At 41.4% G+C, this 15,289-nt stretch overlaps 1 protein-coding gene across 1 annotated transcript in view; it reads right to left on the bottom strand.

Moving 5' to 3' along the window:
• Window positions 1-15,289, bottom strand: part of LOC149203431 (protease Do-like 2, chloroplastic) — a 327,931-nt gene that overhangs the window by 137,449 nt on the left and 175,193 nt on the right. Inside the window, exon 3 of the mRNA XM_089401873.1 lies at window positions 4,726-4,805. Within this exon, the coding sequence (XP_089257999.1) occupies window positions 4,726-4,805 (80 nt within the window). The remainder of the gene's footprint in view (window positions 1-4,725; window positions 4,806-15,289) is intronic.

Raw genomic sequence — 15,289 nt, 5'->3', positions numbered from 1 at the left:
ATCATCAAAATTACAAAAAATAAACATATTTAATAACTCTATAGATTATGGTTCCTATCATTATCATTCTTACCTTACAATATGCTTTAAATGTCTTTCCACTGATTGTGTTATGCTACTAGACTAGGCCTTACAGTTAAATAATGCTTATAAGTTAGTGGCTGTGCTGATTTGGGGTAGCATCGGATGTGCTCTAGCCACAAAATTTGGTGGAGAGGTTGGGGCACATGAGATCTCCAATACCCAGAAAAGGTTTGGAGTCTGGACAAATTCTAAAGAGATCAGGAGATATTAAAATAATTAATATTTTTAATGGAGTCCTTAAGTTTAAACATAGGGAAAATAAAATATTAATGTGTATTAATATGAATTTGTGTTAGAGTGGTCCAAAATACATGGATCAAGCCAGATCTAATCTTAGCCGTTGATTAGGGACTTAATCTCGGCCGTTAAATCGTCAACAGGAAAAGTATAAGAGGAGGCTTGAGGTTCACTTGGAGAGACGCACCAGATGATCAGTCATTCTATTCTCTAGAGCGGGGTTTGCTAAGAGAGATAGAATCAGTGATCGGGAGAGCAGCTGAGGGGCATTGAGTACAGAGAAGCAGAGAAGGCAGAGATTGTGCCGGGAGAGCAGTGCAGTAGCCAAGGAGAGTGACGCAGAGCCAGAAAGGGCTCACGCAGGGCCACGCAAAGGCAGCCAAGTGTTGCGCAGAGCACCAGAGAGGCCAGCGTGCTGAAGCAGAAGCTCCCAGAGCTAAAGCAGGGCCTCCTGAGGCAGACACATGGCCAGCATGAGACAAAGAGGGGCTGACGCAGTCCAGATTGGGCAGACGCTGGGGTTGCAGGAGCAGTTTTGTGCTGAGGAGCTGCTGGAAGGGTTTTCCGAGGTTTCAGCCAGGAGATTTCTCTCAAACTGTGAGGTATAGTTGCTAAAGAAATTCTCTGTTGGGTAGGCCAATTTCGGCAACCAGATTGTACTCTGATATTGCTTAATAAGAAAACCCTCAGATAGTTGCACCGGTTTTCCCACATTACTTTGTAAATAACTTGTTAAGGAAAAATAACAAGTAGGTAGGAATAAATCAAATAAAGTGCATGGAGGGTTTCTAAGCTAAGTAAACTTAGAAACTTCAACATGGTATCAGAGCATGATTGCAGATCACAGGAGGACCAAAAGACATCAGCCGAGCGAAGCAATAGAAGTATAAAACAGTTGTCCCAAGGTGACAAAAGTTGTTTCTAGCAGCATAGAAGCCAAGGAAGTGTAACACAGAGCCAGCCAAAGCCACGCAGAGGAAGTCGGGAACTGCATAGAGCTTCAGAGAGGCTAGCGTTGCTGATGCAGAGGGCCAGAGGGCTGACACAGGGCATCCCAGGGCTGACGCAGACCCATCTGGGGTGACGTAGAGCCAGCGTGGGGCAGAGAGGGGCTGACACAGTTCACGGAGAGGCAATTGCTAGAGTCTAGAAGGCTGCAGAAATATTGTAGAGTGGAGCTGGTGAGGTACTGTAGTCAAAACAATACCTGACAGAGCAGGGTCAAAAGAGTTGTTACCGAAGGTTTCTAGCCGAGGAACCTGGATCAGCAATGCAGTTGCACAAGACGATCAGAGTAGGGGACATCTCGACAAGTAGCAGAAGGATTTCCAGGAGGGAAATCAGGACTCAGAGGGAGTCCAGAAGAGAACTTCCAGACGGGAAGTAGAGACTTAGAGGAGTCAAACCGAGAACTTCCAAGAGGGAAGTAAACGAGCGTCATGGCACTACACGGGGTAAGAGACCAGGATAGACTGGACAGAGCAACGAACTTCGCAGTCTAGAAGGCCAGAACCTTATCAATGCTTGACAGGAATCGTGTCAAGAACTTTGCCTTGGAGACGATAGGTATCCCAGTCGACCCAAATGATAATGACAAGTATGAAGAGGCGATGGCGAGGGCCAAGTGCATTATCCTTGACAGGGTCAAGGATCATGTGGTACCACATATAGCCGAGAAGGAAATGGCAGTTGAGATGTGGGAGGCTCTCAAGAACCCGTACCAGCATATTTCTGTGCAAAAAAGAATGCTGCTCGAGAACCAGATGAGGTCGTATCGAATGAAGAAGGGTCAATCGATTGACACCTTCCTCGGAGGACTCAATGAGATCCAAGATCAATTGACTGATATAGGAGCAACACCGAATTAGGAGCTTATGGTGAGGACAGCCCTGAATGTTGTCTCAAAAGATTGATAAGTGTTTGTCCATAGTATCCTGGGTAGAGGGGGACTCTCCTACCTTGGGACGAGATGTGGGCAGCTCTTCGCCAGGAAGAGCGCCAGGAAGAGATCAGATGGCAGTCAAAGACAGGTAGCAGCAGCAAAGGGATCAAATTTCAGCGTGAGGAGGATGTGGCCCTAGCATCCGAGGGAACACAGGAGAAGCAGAAGAAGAAAGATCTCTCCAAGATCAAGTGCTTCCACTGTGGGGAGATGGGTCATATGCGACCCAGTGCCTAAGGAAGAAGAGTAAGGGAGAGTCTTCCAAGACTAAGGCAGCGCCAGCACAGGCAAAGAAGGAAGTTTTGACAGACAATGATTGTGCCATGAGTGCACACACGCCACTTAAGCGGAAGTGGGGAGACATTGAGCTGTAGTCAAGCGGACTACAGGTGATGAGGGGCAGGATTCTTGAGGTACCCAGCCTCTTGGATTAGACCTTGCTACGGGAGCCCCGACGAGGAGTAGCAGGACTGGTTGGGCGGGTAGAGACGGATGTGGATGGAGCGGCAGAGAGAGCTACAGTGCAGGAGTCCCGAGACAGCACAGAGCTAGCAGGTTGCATCAGTGTGAGAGGCACAGGAGTGTTGCACCAGTGCAGAAAGGCACAGCAAGGTGTGCAACGGTGCGAGATGCAGGGAGTTGTTGTAGCAGGCAGAGGTCAGAGAGGCAGCACTTGTCAGCAACAAAGGGAGCTTCAGCGTCAGTGGGTGTTTCTAGCCCAACAAGGAGGTTAGTTGGGAGATCAATTAATTACTTCTCAGTAACTGAGTTGCAGTGCAACAATGGGCAGCATGATGAGAGGAGGTGCAGTGCAGATGCAGTGCTGGGAGAAAGGACCAGCAGCAGCAAGAATGCAAAGGGAGTTGTCGTATAGATGCAGTAGTCGCAGTCGCAGAACCATGGGCAGCAGTACAGGAGGCAGCAGTGCAGAGGATGTTGGGCAGTAAGGCCTAGCATCAGCACAGGCACTGATGTCGGATGATCAGAGTAATACTCAGTGAGGAGTTTTGCTAGAACATAGTCCTTGCTAAGAGGGAGTGTTGATTTGGGGTAGCATCGGATGTGCTCTAGCCACGAAATTTGGTGGAGAGGTTGGGGCACATGAGATCTCCAATACCCAGAAAGGGTTTGGGCAAATTCTAAACAGATCAGGAGATATTAAAATAATTAATATTTTTAATGGAGTCCCTAAGTTTAAACTTAGGGAAAATAAAATATTAATGTGTATTAATATGAATCTATGTTAGAGTGGTCCAAAAGACATGGATCAAGCCAGATCTAATCTTAGCTGTTGATTAGGGACTTAATCTCGGCCGTTGAATCGTCAACAATAAAAGTATAAGAGGAGGCTTGACAGTCACTTGGAGAGACACACCAGATGATCAATCATTCTATTCTCTAGAGCGGGGGTTGCTAAGAGAGATAGAATCAGTGATCGGGAGAGCAGCTGAGGGGCTTTGAGTACAGAGAAGCAGAGAAGGCAAAGATTGTGCCGGGAGAGCAACGCAGCAGCCAAGGAGAGTGACGTAGAGCCAAAAAGGGCTCACGCAAGGCCACGGAGAGGCAGCCAAGTGCTGCGCAGAGCACCAGAGAGGCCAGCGTGCTGACGTAAAAGCTCCCAGAGCTGACGCAAGGCCTCCTAGGGCTGACGCAGGGCCAGCGTGAGACAAAGAGGGGTAGACGCAATCCAGATTGGGCAGACGCTGGGGTTGCAAGAGCAGTTTTGTGCGGAGGAGCTGCCGGAAGGGTTTTCCAGGGTTTCAGCCAGGAGATTTCTCTCAAACTGAGGTATAGTTGCTAAGGAAATTCCCTGTTGGGTAGGCCAATTTCGGCACCCAGATTGTACTCTGATATTGCTTAATAAGAAAACCCTTAGATAGCTACACCAAATTTCCCACATTGGGTTTTTCCGAGGACAATAGTCCAAAAATAATGGTGTCATGTGGTGTGTTTGTTCTTGTTTCTTTTAGTTGCTGATCTGTAATATGTTGAGCATGCACGGGTGTTTATTTTCAGTATTTACTTTGTAAATAACTTGTTAAGGAAAAATAACAAGTAGGTAGGAATAAGTCAGATAAAGTGCATGGAAGGTTTCTAAGCTGGGTAAACTTAGAAACTTCAACAAGCTGAGTGTTTTATTATGTAACTTTGATTAAATCCCGTAAGTAATATTTTCTTTTATTAAATTTTGGATATATCCTCACTTGCAAATCACTCGGTGATAGGTGGCCATACTGACAAGCATGGAGAGATGAAGGGGGCAAAACAAAATTTATATTTCAATAATAGAAAACATATATGAGGCAAGAGTTGTACATTCCTGAGTTCACACATATAACATTAAAAAAACTAAAATAAATATTCAGAGTCCAGACAACTGCTCATTGTTAAATCACACAGATTTATATTAATATTATAGTGCATGTTTACACTGAAGAATATATGTATGAAACAATACATACCTCATTCACGGTGACATTCAGACATGCCCTAAGTGCTGGATTCTCCAATTTCTGAAGTAACACGCCAAGACAAGGAAATCCTACAATTATAATGCACAAAAAATATCAAGTTATAACTAATTCAGCCTAGGATGTTGTAATGCAGCTTTCATGGCAACCTAAGAACAAAAGTAAACAACATCCAACTCCAGAATTTTTCAGCTATCAAGACAGAAACACTTTAGTCACATTTAAATTAAGAAAAAAAAAAACATAATATGGTGCATTACAAACTAAAATGAACATCAATTGATGCTCGATAGTTTATGAAAACAACGACTAGCAAGAAGGTATTCCAAACATTGCAGGAAACACATGAGGATGGGGGTGTGGATTCATGGGTTTTAACAACACTTGGCTAATATAAGAGACCAGGGTGCCTTCAGGAGATTGGACATATATTAGATTGGAATTGCAAAATCAGATTGAGAAATTTGAAGAAGAAAAAGCTAGGCAAAATGAGATAAATGAAGAAATAGGGAGGAAGAGACTGTTGGAAGAAATTATCATTGATCTCAAAGGGTGAATGGGCCAGAATTTGTTTGCTGATCTGCATTCACAAATTAATGAAATTGGATGCAAGGACCCTCCGGATTGATATCCCTTGTCATGGCATTTTGTTTGATAGGTGGTACACCTTGTGGGTCCTCTTGGTTGGAGAGATATTGTTATTTGAAGTTTGATGCCCCAATGGATGGGTTTAGCACCAGCATTTTGCCCCAAAATTCACGACCCTAATATTTATTGCTGCCCCTAAAAGGAAGTCAAAATCATAATTTAAATTAGCCTAAAATCACGTGTCCTAATCAGCCTTGAAAGGAGAATCTATGAAAGACAAAAATTTGATTTTTTTTTGTGTTCTAAGCCTCCTCTAAGCAAGTCAGTTCTCCTCTCTTCAAGATGGCACCTGCATGGACGTGTCTGTTCAAGGGAAAATATATTTTTACATTTTCTAGGTTCAAGTCAGCTCTAGTATAGACGTGGAATTTCAAATAAAAATCTTTATTTGGCTTAGATCGGCCCTAAAAATAGGGCTCCATTCAATCTGTATTTATAGCCCAGCCGAGGAGCTTCAAAAAATGCCATTCGTGCAACTATATGAGGAATAAAATATCTTTGATCTCATAGTAGCTATCTGAGGTCGACAAAAGGAGAAAATCGGGCAAGATAGAACAGAGATTTTGGAGGAAATAATTTTCTGAGTTTTGGACAGGCATACTTTTCTTGTGGTTTCTGAAGACAATTTGTGGAGAACGAGGGTCTGTCCTGAGGCCATATCCGAGTTTGATAGAGGTCTAATTTGGCCTTCTTGAGGCCTCCATTCGCACTTTGTCTGAGAACTAATTCGGCCTTCCTGAAGCCTCCATTCGCACTTTGTCTGAGACCTAATTCGGCCTTCCTGAGGCCTCCATTCACACTTTGCTTGAGGCATTTTGGCCTCTCTGAGGTAGGTCTCTGAGGCAGCCTTCTGAGACAGTCTTCAGGCTTATGCGAGTTTGATTTATGCCTCTATTCTAAGGCTCCTTTTGAAGTTTTCAAATGCCTTGTCTAAGAAATACTTGAGGCAGAACCAAAAAGCGGATCCGAGTTAGTTTTTTGAGGTAGTGATCCGAACTTCTGAGGCTGGTCCAAAATTTTCTAAGGCAGAGGTTCCTGAGCCAGACTGAATTTAAGGTTCTTTATCTGAGGTTGTGAGTGGCAAAGGTCCAAATCTGTGAGGCTTGCTAATTAGAAGATGAATTGAGGCATAATTGTGTCTTCTTTTTCTGTTGAAGAAGAGTTGAAGAAGTGACCAAACACCAGCTAAAGAAGGAAGAAGATTGCGAGAAGTGTGAAGAAGAAGTTGTATTATTAAGGGTTGATGTCAACAAGCTCAATAAAAAATTGAAAAGCTTGCAAGGGCTAGATAACACTGTCAGCTACAACAAATCAAGCCCAGGAGAACCTTCATGCAAAGAAAATGCAACCACCAAGTCCCCAAAGGAGAAATTTGAAGAAAAACTTAAAAGTGAAATCTTTGTCCTCAAAAGGCCAAGTGAGAACCAAAAGAAGTGCGAGTGTTGCGATTAGAGCAATTATAGGATGTTTCTATCCAAATATGTCCATTGTGGTATGAATTTCAATTTTCAGTCAATAAGTGGTATTTCCATTGAATTCAAATGTGTCAATTTTGCTTATAAAGCATTTCTCTAATTCCTGTTTTTTAATTTTTTTGTTAACTAGTGGTTTTTTTCTGTATAAATTTTTTAAGTGATTCCAGGATGATGATGATCGAGTTGAGAGGCCACCCCCATCTGGTCCCTTGGTTCCTAGGTTCCATGGTTCAACACCAACAGCAAGGGCTTCGTCTTCATCAGTTTCAGTGCCACACCCACAACTTCCACAGGTACCATCTTCTTCATTGCCACCACGTGAGGCCCACTGCCACGTACTCTTCGTGGTGGAAGGAGGAGAGATTAGTAGATATATTCACAATTTACTAGTTTTGTCATAGATTAATCATTAGACTTGTAGGCTTCTTGCAAATCTGAACCTTTTTGTCTTGGGGATGGCCAAGTGGCCTATTTTGTAAACATTATTATTTGAATTTTGGACATGACTAATGTTGACAGTTGCTCACTTGGTAGATAATATGCTTTATGTTTTATGTTTTATAATATGCTTAAAAATTTGATGTATATTTGTAATTGTAGAATATAGATGGTTGATGCTCGAATAATTAATCATTGATGTACCACTGAACCATGGATGCCATATCTATCTTGATTTATGTAAAAATATGCATGATTTCATGTCTTCTACAACTAATTTGGTATTTGGGATGTTTGCTTCGAATATAAATGAAAAAAATATATAAAATATGTATATATATATATATATATAGTAGACGCTTCGCTTCCTAGAATTTTAGAAAATGACGCTTCTACGTCAACGCTTCAAAAAAACATCCCCATTTCGTCCCCACTTCGTGCAACGTTGGTATTGCTCCAATCCCAAATCCTAAGGCATCGCATTCTGTGAAAATTTGGATGCCCAAATTTCTACTGCAGCAACTGATTACGTTTCTTCTATTTGTTAATTACTAATCAAAATTATTTATTGTTTCCTACAATAAACACTGAAACTAATACACTGCAGCCTTCACCATTTAAAATAAAATGCGGAGACAAGAAACTGAACAAGAAAGAAATACGCAACACATCTACACAGTTATTTTTGGACAAATGTCCCCGGAAAAACCCAGTGTGGGAAAACTGGTGCAGTAGTTAAGGGTTTTATTATTATGTAGTAGTAATTCTGAGTACAATTCGTTGGACGCCCAACTAGTTATCCTATACAGAGAGAAACTGTACAAAACAAGTAGTGAGATGCTCTCACCCTGTCACTAGAAGAATTTGAATCTGATCTTCCTGGAATAGGCTCTATGTCACCTTTTGCACAGAACTGCATCAACCCCACGCAGTGTCTGCATCACCTCTGCTAGGGACTGTGTTGCTCCTCCTTTGGACCCTCTGTTGGCCAGAGACTTCGATTTCCAGCCTCCCGGTCTCACACCCCGACTCCCGGCTTCTGAAACTCGATTTCCTCAACAGGAATTCAATCTCCCTCTAGGCTCTGCGTTGCCACTGCGTGGGCCAGCGTCAGCCTCTCTCTGACATCGTTTTTTCCTCTCTGCCTTGTACTCTCCGACCCAGGAAAACTCTTCACCGGCTACTATCCTTGCCCCTCATTGCAAAAGATCACTTTGAAATTCTCTCTAGCAACTGCTCTACTTCAAAAAATCGATCTTCTGATCTTCACTCAATGTGTTCTCCAAGTGCCCATCGATGTCCTTATAATCCTCCAGTTGAGAACCAACAGCCCAGATTAGATTCTAATCAATGGCTTAGATTATTTGGACTCGATCTTCGTCTTCTTCTAGAAGTTTCACTCACAGTTTAGATCAATACCCATTAATTATTTTAATTTCCTAAGTTTAGACTTAGAGACCCATTAAAAATAATTAATTATTTTAATAAAATTGTCTCCGGGTGGAATTTCCCAAAAGTTAAAACGATTTCTGGGTACTGGAGAATGCATGTGTCTAAGCCTCCCTGCAAATTTTGAAACTTCGAGCACATCCGATGCTACCAAAAATCAACACTCCCTCTTAGTGAGGAATGTGCTCTAGCAATGCACTCTGTTGAAGCATCACTCTGTTCTGTAACATCTATTTCTGCACTGTTGATGTTTGACACAGTGTTGCACTAATCGCGATTATATCATAAAATCGCGGTTTTTCAAAACCGGCGATATTATCACCTGATAAATACAACATTTTTTTTTCGGCGATTTTTTGGAAAAAATCATGGAATAAGTTTTTTTTTTTAGTTTTTTTATTATTCGGATTTTTTATGAGGAGGAGCAACAGGAGGAGGAGGTGACCCAAGCTACCCCTGTCACTAGTAGAGGATGTGGTCTACCTCCTGTAGCTCCTAGTTCTTCAGCTTCTAGAGCACAGCAGAGTCCACTGCCAACTCCACCGACATCTACATCTAGAGGGGCAGAGGAAATCAGTGGTATTAGACTTTAGTTATTTGGTTCATTTCATTATATAGGACATTATGACTCATGATATGAGAAATATTGTTATATTTTTTGTTGATATTTTGAGGCTGAGTTGGGAATCATGAGTCAGGAGTCAGGACTTACTATTCAGGACATGATTCACTGTTATGTGTGATGTAGCACCAAAAATGATATTAAACATCTTATATATTAGTTCTTTTATCATATTTATGTGTCAATGTATTTATTTTATGTTGTAGATGCTTTAGATATTAAAAAAATTGAAAAAAAAAGAATATTTTTGTATGTTACGATTTTTTCTCAATTTTTACCGATTTTTTCCCGATTTTTACGATTTTTTCCCCGCACCGGTAATATCCCGATAATGATTAATGCAACATTGGTTTGACATCCTGTCCACCAACTATTATGCAAATTTTCATCTGTACTGTTGCTGACCCTGCCACTATCAACACTACATCCATACTGCAACTCCCTCTACATTCGTGCTGTTGCTGGCACTGCCACTGCCAATACTACATCTGCACTGCAATCTTCTCCAACTGTTGCTACTATTGCATCAACAACGGAAAAGCATCCCAAATTACTAAACTGGTGTTCAGTATGATGCATCTCGTTGTTGGATTTCTAATTGTTGCTAGTCTCTACACTAACCCTCTTAAGCCTTTGCACTATTGCTGACTCTGCCCTGTGCCAACTGCACTGTTGTCAACTGTAGCTCTACGTTGCTTAGTCTTTGTCGTTCCTAGCTATTGCAACTGTCACTCTGACACTCCTTTACATCAACTGACCTGATCTGGGCTCCCGTAGCAAGGTATTGATCCGAGAGGTGGACTCCTCAAGGATCCTACCCAACTACAGTTTTTTCGAACTACAATTCTAAATCAACCCACCTCCCTCTTGGACGAATCTCGGCTATCATGGCAAACTCCTCCTCCTCGATATTCATGGCTGCAACCTTCGGATCATGATTCTCATCTGTGTCTTTCTTCCTTAGAGGACATTGTGTTGTTGGGCTATCCCTATGATGGTTGCCAAAGAAATTCTCGACATATTTTCTTCTTCTGGATCTGGATTAGGAGTCTCATTTTCTTCATTACTTTCTTCATCAAAGTCACTATCTGAAGATTCCTCTTCTTGTTTTGCTTCGCGGTTGTAGAGATTTTATGTGTTGCACTTGTGTCCTGGAGAATATTTGTCTCTGCACGTCCAGCATTTGCCAACCCTTTTCTTTTGAAAACTTGATTGTTGTTTTGATCCTTCTCGCAAAGGAGGTGGAATGTACTTGCTAGACTTGTCTAGAGAATTCTTGCTTGTCTTTCCTTTTGAGTAACTGCTTGATTTTCCATCATTGGCATATGGTGTTTTATGGAATTTATATTTTCGCTCAATAATTATTGTTGCATGTCTGGATTCGTCAATAGTTATGGGCTTGTACAACTTCAATTCCGCTCTGATATACTCCTTAAGTCCACATCTATACGTTTTTAGCATTTCATTAGAAAATCCTCTTTGTCTTACAACTAATACTTCCCATTCGTGGGTGTATTCTCTTATAGACCCTTTTTGCTTGAGATAAACGAATTTTTCGTAGACATCATCATCTTCTTCGTCATGAAACCTTTTTAGTAAGGCATCCACAAAATTCTTCCAAATAAATGAACGAGCTTCACATTTGTTGGACCACCATATTGTTAAGTATGTGAACCTTGTTCGTAACAGTGGTATCAGACGTAAATGAACTTTGTTGGTTACATTGGTATCAAAGCATTCCTCTGAATAGACAAACTTTGTTCGTTACATTGGTATCATAGCATTCCTCTAAGTATACGAACTTTGTTCGTTACATCAGATATGATGAAAGTAATGTTGTAGAAAAACAAGATGAGTTTTATCTTATTTCTACTCTATCCACTGCCTCTCCTCCGGATACTTTGGATCATTGGTTGATTGATAGTGGAGCCTCAAGGCACTTCACTGGATACAAGGAGGCCCTCTCAAATTTGATTGAAAAGAAGACTAATCTAGAGATCATACTTGGAGATAATGCCACCTACCCCGTGAAAGGGATAGGTATTGTCACTCTTCACTTGAATCAAGGTCAAACCATATATTTACAAGAAGTGTTGTATGTGCCCGATTTGAAGAACTTGGTGTCTATTTCTACAATGGAAGATAAAGGCTTCAAGGTAGCATTTATTGATGGAAAGGTACGTATTTGGCAAAGAAATACTAAAGATGCATTTACTCTTAGATTTAGAATTGATGGTCTCTATCAAGTTGGAGGAAGTCCTTTGGGAGCTTTGGCGAGTGGTACTTCTCTTCAATGTGAATTATGGCACCAGATATTTGCAAAGCCTTACCTGGGGGTAAGGAAGATGGTCACAGGGGTGACCAAATTTAACATGAACCATGAAGGAGTTTGTCAGGGATGTGTAGTTGGGAAGCATATAAAGGGACCATTCCCTTCTAGTGAAAGCCAGACAATCGATATTGTTCAATTGGTCCATTCTGACCTATTCGGTGCCATGCCCATAACTTCATTGGGAGGATACACAAATTATGCAGTCTTTGTGGATGACTTCTCACACAAAATATGGATCTATTTCTTGAAGAAGAAGGATGAAGTGTTCAAATGTTTCCATTCTTTCAAAGCATTGGTGGAGAATCAAACAGGGAAGAAGATCAAGATATTGAGGACCGACAATCGAACCGAATATGAATCAAATGAATTCAATGACTTTTGTAGAGAGGATGGCATTAAGAGGGAGACAACTGTTCCAACACACCTGAGCAGAATGGAGTTGTTGAAAGGAAGAATCGAACAATCACAGAAGCCACCCGTGCCATGCCCCATGATCAAGTTCTACCGAAATTATTGTGAGGAGTTGTTAACACGGTCGTATATGTTCAAAATAGGAGCCCTCATCAAGCATTGGATTTCAAGACACCAAAGAAGTCTTCACTAGTAAGAAACCTGATGGTTCTCATTTTAGAATCTTTGGTTATCCGGTATAGTTTCATGTGCATGAAGAGAAAAGAAATAAGTTGGAAGCTTCTGGGAAGAAAGGTATATTCGTCAACTACGGTGAAAATTCAAAGGAATATAGAATCTATGTGCTCGATCAAAGAGATGTGTAAGTAAGTTGTGATGTCACCTTTGATGAAGATATTGCCCTTGGGAAAGCCAAAGATCTCCCAATCCCAAGGAAGGACGATGATGTTGCTGAAAAACAGGATGAACCTCCAACAAATGAGCCTATGCCCGATGTTGAAGGCCCGATGAATCCTACTGATCCACCAACTGGCGATCCCTCTACCTCAAGGAAATGTCCACTATGGCTCAAAGATACTGTCATAGATGTTAAAAGACATATTGATCTAAGCGGGACATTTCGTGAAAGTAAGAAGCAAAACAGGTATAAAAGTTATTTGGTCATTATGAGTACTATTGTTCAAGTTGAACTATGCACATTTGAGGAAGTCGTAAAACACCAAGTCTGGAAGGATGCAATGAATGAGGAATATGAATCGATCATGAAGAATAATGTCTAGAATGTGGTGCGTACACCTAAGGACAAGTCCATGGTCACCTCAAAATGGCTTTACAAAATTAAACATGGAGTTGATGGGAGTGTTGAAAAATATAAGGCCAAGTTCGTTGCTCGTGGCTTCTCTCACAAGGAAGGAGTGGACAATGACGATATATTTGCACCAGTTGCCCGATATACCACTATTCGACCTATTATTGCTCTCGCTGCCAATCAGAGATGGAGCCTACATCAAATGGACATCAAAATTGTTTTCTTGCATGGCTCACCTAAAGAGGAAGTCTACTTGGAACAACATCAGGGATTTGAGGTTCAAGATCAAAGGACACATGTATGTAGGTTGAAGAAAGCTCTCTACGAGTTGAAGCAAACCCTTAGGGCTTGGTATGAGAGGATTGACAGTTATCTTGTGAAGCTAGGATTTACAAGAAGCTATGTTGATCCTAACTTATACTTCAAGGTTGAAAAGGACATGCCTCTTATTTTGGTCCTTTATGTTGATGATCTCTTTCTGACAAGCGCAAACCCTCTCCTTTATAAATGCAAGAGGGAGTTGACTTCCAAGTTTGAGATGAAGGACCTAGGACTGATGCATTACTTCCTAGGCTTGGAGGTCAAGCAAAAGTCGGGCAAGATTTTCCTTTCTCAAGGAAAATACATTGTGAAGCTGCTAGAGAGATGTGGGATGGTGCATTGCAAGTCTGTGTCTACTCCGATGGAACTCAACTTCAAGAAGCTATGTGGAAGTGTTGTTGGGCCTGAATTGGCAAACCCTTCTGAGTATAGATAGCTTATGGGGGCCCTGATGTTCTTGGTAAACTCCCCTCCAAACATATGCTTTGCTGTAAATACTTTGAGTCAATTTATGGTTGAACCTCATCACATACATTGAATTGTTGATAAGAATCTCTTGAGATATCTCTATGGCACAATCATCTATGGACTGAGACACATTGTCAAGAATTTGAGGCTACATGGACATTTTGATGTTGACTAGGCTGGTAATGTGGTAGATAGAAAGAGCACGTCAGGATTGTGAAAATTTTTGAATCTTTACAAACAAAAATCCTACTGCAGTTACTGGTTTAACATCTCCTACTTGTTATTTCATTCAACAAGTTATTTAATTAGATAAATAGTGATGTAAACACTACTGCAAACTACACTAACATACAGATCATAAACTGAAACAATAGATGAGACAAACACACAAGGGACGCCGTTATTTTTGGACAACACGTCCCCGGAAAAACCCAATGTGCAAAAACTGGTGCAGTAGATAGAGGGTTTGTATTATTAAGCAAGCAGAATTTGAGTACACTAGGTTACCTCTCACACTGGCTAACCTTACAGAGAAATCACGGCAACAAGAAATACATACGAGGGTTTACCTCGTTCCCCAACTCACAGTTGATCCAATGAGCGATCTAGCTCTTCCCAGCAGATACTGTGAAGTCCCTACGCAATCACTGCGTGGACCAGCATCTTGCCTTACGAAGACTACGTCACCCCTTCTGCTGGATCGATTTGTTGGAGGAAGACTGTTGTTCAGCCCTCCCAGGTCAGAACCTTGCTTCTCCAGCAAAATCTCAGACTTCTTACGAATGCTCTGCACTACCACTGCAAGAGACCCTCCTGGCCTGCGTGAGCCCCTCCTGGCCTACGTAGGCCTCTGCGCTGCCTCCCTAATTCTCAAGCTATCTCTCTGCAACGTACTCTTTGGCTCGGAACTTCCTCTCCGATCCAAATCTCTGCTTCTGCCCCTCTCACTGCAACTCAGATCACTGGTTCGATTTTCTCAGCAAACCATGCCCCAGAAAAATTGAATTGACTAATCAACTTGGTGCATCTCCAATTGACCCTCAAGCCTCCTTTTATACTTTTCCTGTTGATGAATCAAGAACCGAGATTAAGTCCCTAATCAACGGCTAAGATTAAATTAGACTTGATCCTTGTCACTTAGAAGCTTCTCACCCATATTTTTATTGATACTCATTAATATTTTTATTTTCCTAAGTTTAGACTTAGGAACCCCATTAAAATATTAATTATTTTAATAACTCACAATCTGGGTTGAATTTCTCCAAACGATTACTGGGTCTTGGAGATCTCATGTGCTTTTAACCCCTTCACAAAATTTTGGAGATAGAGCACATCCGATGCTACCCAAAATCAACAAGGATGTTGCTTCTCATTGGGGTATGCTTCAATTTCATGGATGAGCAAGAAGCAGAAATTAGTCTCTTTAAACACCACTGAGGCTGAATATATTGCTGCAGCCTGCTAGTATGGCCTATTGTGAAGTTGTCTAGTTGAGGAACCTCTTCAATGAGTTATTTGAGTACATGTTGGATAACATTGTGATCTATTATGACAACCAGAGTCGATTTCGCCTTTCAAGGAAT

The sequence above is a fragment of the Pinus tabuliformis genome, chromosome 2_1 (genome assembly GCF_031772625.1).
Source record: "Pinus tabuliformis cultivar Carrire ecotype Pingquan chromosome 2_1, CPIR1, whole genome shotgun sequence".
NCBI classification, from domain to species: domain Eukaryota; kingdom Viridiplantae; phylum Streptophyta; class Pinopsida; order Pinales; family Pinaceae; genus Pinus; species Pinus tabuliformis.
Note: the sequence above shows the minus strand (reverse complement) of the source record. Positions and strands in the feature narration are given on the sequence as shown.